Source organism: Prosopis cineraria, unplaced genomic scaffold (assembly GCF_029017545.1).
Source record: "Prosopis cineraria cultivar Desert tree isolate PC_DT_omini unplaced genomic scaffold, ASM2901754v1 PC66, whole genome shotgun sequence".
NCBI classification, from domain to species: domain Eukaryota; kingdom Viridiplantae; phylum Streptophyta; class Magnoliopsida; order Fabales; family Fabaceae; genus Prosopis; species Prosopis cineraria.
Window position 1 is genome coordinate 58,392 of NW_026555396.1, and position 7,968 is coordinate 66,359.

Below are 7,968 nucleotides of genomic sequence, written 5' to 3' on the forward strand. Positions count from 1 at the left end.
GCGTCTTCATTGTTCCTTACTCTCCCTCCATCACCGCGGACAAGAGCCTAAAACCCACCTTCATCTCCTCTATCCCCACCTTTGACCGTGACTCCTGCCTTGCCTTCGTCACCTCCCACGGTCTAGCAATTCGCGCCAGCTTGCGATGTATCAAGTGGACAAAGTTGCTTCTTCCCCACTATAGCTTTAAGGCCAAGCCTCTGGAGCTGCAATGGTCAGCTTGAAGTGAATAAAGCGTTGGAATATTTATTTATAAACTTGCATTAATTAATAAGTTTAAACATTTTGATCTTTATGATTTTGTATGAATCGAGATAGGTGGACCATACAAGTAAACTCAATAGACAGAGGCCTAACCTATAATCTTATAACTGTCAATAATTTTTTATCTCTTAACTGATTGAGTCAAGGAAAATGTGAGACAATTAATTTATTTATCTATTAAAGTGATTACAGATTTAGTCCATACAAACCGATCAGTCGATAACCATAAACATACAATAGTTTCACTTTTTTTATCAACTCTGAACTCTCTGCAAACTACGAGGATCCAGTAGGTTGTGTATCTATCTATACTCAAGATAATCGAGGTCTCATATTCAGTCATGAATTCTTTAAGTACACACATTATTTTACTCAATCTTATTTGTTACATAAATTGAAATATTAAATCTAAGACGACTCTGTTGCAATAAGCTTGACGCAGAGGGAAGAGATTTGGGGGGCCATTGTTGGAGTTACATGATGGGATTTTGGTTGTGATTAGGAAGGGATGTTGAAGAGAAAGAATGAAGCAACGTGGGTGCATGGTTCCGGCGTGGTTGAAGGAAGAAGAGGAAACAGCAAAGAGATAATTAATGAAATGAAGAATTGAGGAGGGCCAGGCCATGGAGGGAATAGACTGCAAAAGAATCAGCCACATGTAATGAAAGTGAACCCCACAATTTAAAATAAACGGATGTTGCACCCAATGGACGGAAAGCACTAGTTGTTACATTTTTCTTATTTCGTTGTTTATTTCACCCCACTTCATAATATATGTCATCTAGTAATTCTCAAAAAGTACTTTATAATTAAATTTATACCTCTACCTTTCATCTCATAAATGAAGATATACTTCACCACCCAAAAACTAATCAAGGTTTTCTTCTCATGAATTCCATTTACGTTTCAACTAATTATATCATTTTCAACAACTTTAAGTGTCATTTAAAATATAATAATACTAAATATCAAGATATTTGATGCCTAAGAACCCGTTTAGCATGATATCCAATATGTGAAAAAATGCTCCCTTTAACATCTATTATTTTCAATTTCTTAAGTGGAACTAAGGAATGACAAATAATTAAGGAAATGTTTTAAAAATAATAAAATTACAACTTTATCTCTATTAAAAATATGAAAAGAGAAATATACAATATACGATGAATTATAAAATTAAATGTATAACAAGAATAAAATTAAAAAAATGGTAATAAATAATTCTTCATATGTCTCATATTAAGAACCAAGGAATCCTTCTACAAGGCATCCTGTAATAAGGACATGAGGAAATACAAGACAACAATATACCCCAAAATAACTACAAATAACAAATATATGTTTTCCATTAGCTTTGACACTAAATAAAATAGGCTTACTCAAAAAAGTTGAATCAATCAATTCAATAAGGGCCAAAATAAATCAAGGTTGAATGAGTTTTCGAACATTCATGGGCGAAATGTCATTGGCATCACCATCTAACAGGCGTTTTGCTATGACAGCATTAGCAGCATCCGAAGGATGGAAAGCGTCCCAGAAGACATACTTGGAACGATCCTCGCAGACTTTTGATTTAGGAAAGCAAGGGATCAAGCCTCCAAATCTTCCAGCTACATGACAGCATGAAGAATCTGGATTCTCAAAACCTGTTCCATGATGAAGACAAGTTAAAGCACCTAAAAGGTTCAAAGTACAATGCTTGAGAAATGAGAAGATTACTAAACACGCGAACCATATGCCCTGTAGTTCTGCAGAATGTCTTCTAAAATGTGATAAACATCTGCATAAACAAATAAAGACCCTTTCAAGTTCGTGTTGAGTTCTGCAACGAGGCTCTTCAATTGACCGTTAAATAATTGAGCCATCTGATTGGGGAAAGCAGCACAGTTATCTCCAGCATCTAGGTTTGTATCCCTTTCAAATGGTATGCACCCAATAGGGCCAACATTTGCCACTACAATTTTTCTGGCTCCCAGATTGGATAGTCGCTGCAAATTAATGTCCAATTATATCAGCAAGTTTGTAAGAAAGAGAATAAATATATGCAACGACACTTGTGAGACATATCCTATGGGATACGTCACAGCCTCACAGGGGCAACGCTTGAAGTGGAGACTGAATATTTTGTCATGTTTGTACAAGTGGTCAGTCTTAATAGGGAATAGCAAAGGGTTTCCAAGGTTTTGAGCAAAATTACAGTGAGCTGTAGCCTGAACTTCGATGTCATGGACGCCACAAACATTTCTGGAGACACCAACTTCCTTTCGGGAGCTGATAACACAGGTGCTAAATAGTTGTTGATGAAATCGTTTGAGCCCATGGCCACTGAAAAGATAGAACTTCTGAATAGATTTTGAGCTGCAGAAACGCCAATCATGGAAATAATGTCTTGCCTAGTGTTTGCAAAGTTATCTATCTGAGCATCCAAGCTTAATCGACCACCCTATCAATGACAAGGAAATTCTCAGAGTTTCTTTATTTTCTGAATCCATTCACTTAAAACAGCTATACTGGGACAAATATTTTACAAAAATTTTGACTTTCAAGTTATTTCCTCCATTGTTGAGGAAGAAACTTACAAAAATTTGTCCAGTGTGATTCAAAATGCCACCTCCACCGGAAGCATAATTGACTCCCTTAAGAATCACTGATCCTCTCGTAGATGGAGCCAAGTAAGGAGGGGTGAAATCAAGACCCAATTGATGGCCTGGTGGCACACATGATTGAAAGAGAAAAGAGAAGCAGTAATTAATTTGCTAGTTTCAACCAAAGGCTTGAAAGTGGGATAATTTTTTTTTTTTTTAAAAGGGAAATGCAGAACGCAAGAGTTAGCGAGTCTTACCCAAGATATCCACTATGGTTCTTCCATTTGTGAAACGTCCTGAGGGCCATCCAAAATCAATTCCATTGGGGACGTAGTTTGCCTTGGAGAGTGAAACAATGTAGTTGTTGTTACCTGGATCAAGTAAAGAGTCCCCAAACACAAAAGATGCAGGAACATTTTTTGAAAAGCAAATCCTAAAAAGGAGGAAAGCTGTCAATAGTTGCAATGTAACCCCAAGAATGACTGGTTTTTTCAAATCAATAAGCATCAGAAACCACGTCATAGAGAATGAAATGAATCAATTTTAATGAAGTGGCTGGTGCGTTAAAGATATCAGGAACGACTAAATATTGAATGGGAAGCACTATGAGATAAAGAAGAATGTCTGCTAAGCAAAATGAGATGGAAGATCACAATAAATCAAAAATCCTATGCCGCAGGAGAACCAAGCCTTCAATTCAATATAAATAGGAGAGGCGACAACCTGTTGCAACTTGACTAATGGGAGAATGGGTGAGAAATAAGCATTAGAAAGGTAAGAGCCAATGATAACAAAATAAAAAGTATCTAAAACTTCTGTAACATTGGCGTTATATCTCACCTATACAAGGCTGAACCACATAAATGACACCGCGTATTGTTCATGCAGATTCAAGTAAATATTTAGGTCCTCCTGACTTGGCAGAGTAAGAGACATAAGCAGCCCAGGTAAACATGACCTCCACATTTATGACTTCAAAAATTTAAAGACTTTGGTTAGTTTCAAGTTGGCTATGTATCCAACTTGAACTTTTGGCAGCTTCTGTGCAGGGCTACTAGTGGTAAATCATTAAAAAAAATCTCAACTTCTACCTGTGACAATTTTTATTTCTGAAACCATCTATCCTTTTATTACTCCACGAATTAATAAACTCTTTTTCACTCGCTTGATAACTATTTTTTTAAACAGAAAAGAGCCCATTTTATTATTTCAATAAAAAAAAGAAAGCAGTAAAACCTAGAATACAACCTAAAGGAAAGCAAGTAAAGCCTATAATATAACCTAAAGAAAACAGAACAAAAACCAACTGCAAATCAAATGAACTTGCTTGATAACTTAATTTCATCATTCACTTTCTTGGATACAAACGAGCCAGGCAAATGTTTAGATATTGATATCCTTCAATTAGCTAGGTTTCAAAATGGGGAAAACTTTAACGTACTAATAAGAGGACACACAACACATTTATAACTTAGTACATAGAATGACGTTTACTTGATATAGTTTTATTGTGTCAACCAAGACAAAAGAGATCACACCTTTTATTAATGTCATGCATCTAATATCACACCCAGTTGACCGTACAAGTAAAACATGTAAATATTTTTTTTTTTCAAAGAGTAAAATTTGTTCATACACATGCCCTTAATGGAGAAGTAATGTTTCCAGCACATCATCTAAAAATGTAAATTCCTTTGAATTCAAGTGAAAACACTTGCAAAGGATTTAAGAGTGACAAGAAATTGAAAAAATTCCTTTCAGTATAGTTGCAGGAGTTGTGAGAATATTTTATTTTACGGTTTTTTAAGATGGTGATAGAGCACAATGGCGTCTTGCAATCCATGTAGCCGACCCCACCTAGTGGGATAAAGGCTTGTTGTTGTTGTTGTTGTTGTTTTTTAAGATGGTATGCATTTTCACTACAATTATTTATTGCATCAGTAGTTTTCCTTCTTCTAAAAGCATGTTTATTAAAAGAAACATTCCAGGAGTAATAACATAGTGTTCTGGATAATCAAATAAAGACATTTAGTGAAAAGTTTATTTTTTCCTCTTTTTCCTTCTTAATGGTAATTTGATCGTTTCTCAAAAAAAAAAAAAGTGAAATCTTATTAATTTAAATTACTCAAAGTTGACTCATTTGAGAAACCAATGGAATATAATTATAACTTTTGTCATTACGCAAATTTGGTATGTTTCAAATAAATATTTTTCCTTGATGCCTTTACCAGTTACCTCTAACCAACTTAGTTGGCCATACTAAAATTAACTTTTGTACGGATATAAGTAATTAATAATGCCAGTAAATATGAAACGTGAATAGTTAATAAGCCAAAACTGTTTCAAATATTTTTTCCTTAAAAAATCCAATTGAAAGAGCTCATTTAATTCTGGCTCCCACTAGCCATGTCAAGTTGGGCAAACCCCTGCTTGACATTGAATGCTCTGTACTGGACCTACCTTAAAAAAATAAGGATGACAGTAATTTCAAGTTTTCAACAGCTACCATACTCCATAACCCTGTACAGTATGTGTGAGTTTCTAGTTTTTCTGCAACTAGATGGAACACTGTCTGCATTGTTTACAAGCTTCAGATTTTAAAGATCTCCCAAAGTTATATTTACGATTGTTCAAGATACCTACAAAGATAAATGGCTTCCTCCTCTATTTGTATCATCAGCATCTTAAATTAGAAAATTTCACATTCTTGAATTTGTAGTTCTGTGAAATTTAGTGGACAAGGTCTAAATGAGTATTGTACATATCTTTCGTACAGTTTCGAATGGCAATTTTTTGATTGTTATACATATCAAACAAGTAAATCTTAGTGCCTTGTTTGGTACATTAGAATTGAGACTACAGAAGTAGAAGTGGAACTCTGAAATTTGCTTGTTTGGTGCATAGGAAGCCAGTTCTCTAAGAAACCCATCATACTTCCATGAGAACTCAATTCCATCCTTCTCACTTACATAAAAGTTTTATCCAACCTCCATCATCATACCAAACATTTTTTTTTTTCATCCCACCTCCATTTCCATTTCAACTTGCACTTTTATCAAAAACTTTTCCCTTGTACCAAAGGGGGCATTAATATCATTACATATTATATTTCATATTATCTTAGACCAGAACAAGTGACTTTTTTTTTTCAACCACCGTAGCATGTAGAGGCAGCGGAGCTGAACCTGAATTGCCTCTCTATTTACAACTTTGAAACTTTCACGACGGTAGGAAGAAATTCAAAGTTCCAAACTCTTTTAAGATATTATTCTGAATAAAACCACTCTACTAGCTCAAGCTTTTGAAAGAATAAAACCAGGCAAGAAGCCCTTCCTTCTATTCTATCACTGGTATCCAAGAAAGTTTCAGCACCAGAACATGTTAACTCAATTCGCTAATCGCTAAATCCATTCCTTTTATTATTAGCCAGTAAACAAAAATATGGGAGAACACCAGAACAAGCACTTTCTGGTTTTTCCCAGTGTATCCTCAGTCAGAAATATCGTTTCACTTTGTTATAGGCACAAAGCAAATAGGTGCTTTAAATTAAAAATAATAATAATAAAATAAACACTGTCAAATGAGAGAAGATTTCTTTTAGACCGATCAGCTTCCCCCCACCCTCCTTTGGAAGTGGTAATTATTAACAAACATATTAGAGTCTTCACGTGTTTAATTATCCATCAATCTTTATTCTTTAGATATTCAAATTCCTTGACCTAACTTAACAACAAATCAAAACAAACCTTGTAAAGAAGACAGTGACCCTGAATCCCTTAATCGTAATCTAATTGCCATGAAGCCAGATCCAAAGCGACTCTAATCTCGCAAATAGCTCCTGCTATTAGCTCGCTGATGGATCGCAGCCGACAAGCTCATGTTTTCCCGCGAGGCAGCGAGTGGAACGCTATTGAAAGAGGGATAGTGCGGTCTGGGCAAAGTAAAATCAAAGCCGGTGATGGTGAGGACTTCGTTCTGGCTAGGGGCATTGGAATCGTTTGATTAGTGCGAACGTGAACCGAATTTGGGACGGTTACAGTGACCAATCCTCAGTAGTCACACTGTTTTATTAATTTGTTTATTAAAAAATGAGAGAATATCTTTATCTTTATATCTTTTTTTATATTATTATTATTATAATTATATTAAAAAATTAATCATTTAATTTTTATAATTTTAATTAAATTATAACTCAATTTTTATAGTTTATATTCCATAATATAATTTTTATAATTTTAATTCAATCCTAAATCTTATCTTTTGCAAGTTAATTTTTATAATTTTAATTATTTAAATATTAATTTATATATTTTAAAAAATAAAATTAAATAAAAAATATTTTAATATTTATAATATTTATAAAGATTAAGAGAATTTAATAACTTAAAATATTAATAATAAATTTTAACATAATTTTAATCATTATAATTATATTTTTTTAAGATATAGAAATTAATATTTAAATGATTAAAAATATAAGAATTGATTAACAAGAATCAAAATTTAAAAAATTAAATTATAACCTAATCAAAATTTCAAAGATTAAATTATAATAAATTAAAGTTTAAAAATTAAAATTATAATTAAATTAAAATTATAAAAATTAAAGGAGATTTTGCACATATAGCACATATTATAAGACTATGTAAAAGAAATAGCCTTTCTTTTTTTAAATTTTAAAAATGTCATTTTTTAAAATTTAGTTGATATATAATTACAAAACTATCCTTTTGAAGCTATAACACTGTGTTTTTTATAAATACCATTATACTAGAATAGACTCAAAATATAAAAAATCAGGTGAACGAGAGAGACGAACGTGAACTACAATCACGACAAAATAAACAAGTAAATCAAACTCAAAGATAGAAGAAAGCAAAACAGTGCGAGTGAGCCACAGTCACAACAACAAAAGACAAACGTAAGGCCAAAGACATTGACAATACTAGATGAAACGAGGCACACCAATAGAAAAATAGAGCTACAGAATTTTTTATAGTCTGTGTTTAATCTGTTTTAGATAAATGATTATGTGTTTTCATGTTATTAATATGTAATATTACATCATTGATATACAGTCATATATTAATGATAAACAAGTTTGTGTCTAATTTTTTAG

The 7,968-nt window shown here is 33.0% G+C and overlaps 1 protein-coding gene across 2 annotated transcripts; it reads right to left on the bottom strand.

The window, feature by feature from the left end:
- Positions 1 to 1,475: 1,475 nt before the first annotated feature.
- LOC129295187 (GDSL esterase/lipase At4g16230-like) lies at positions 1,476 to 6,872 on the bottom strand. Of its 2 annotated transcripts, XM_054933668.1 has the most exons (6): positions 6,596 to 6,872; positions 3,107 to 3,220; positions 2,844 to 2,971; positions 2,462 to 2,707; positions 1,997 to 2,252; positions 1,476 to 1,910 (listed from the first exon to the last, which is right to left on the bottom strand). In XM_054933668.1, exons 1-6 carry the CDS (start codon positions 6,645 to 6,647, stop codon positions 1,687 to 1,689), a joined length of 1,020 nt encoding a protein of 339 aa, XP_054789643.1. In that variant the 5' UTR covers positions 6,648 to 6,872; the 3' UTR covers positions 1,476 to 1,686. The 2 variants fall into 2 exon arrangements, with proteins under 2 accessions (XP_054789643.1, XP_054789642.1); XM_054933667.1 differs by lacking the exon at positions 6,596 to 6,872 and having other exon boundaries at positions 3,107 to 4,708.
- Positions 6,873 to 7,968: the final 1,096 nt, after the last annotated feature.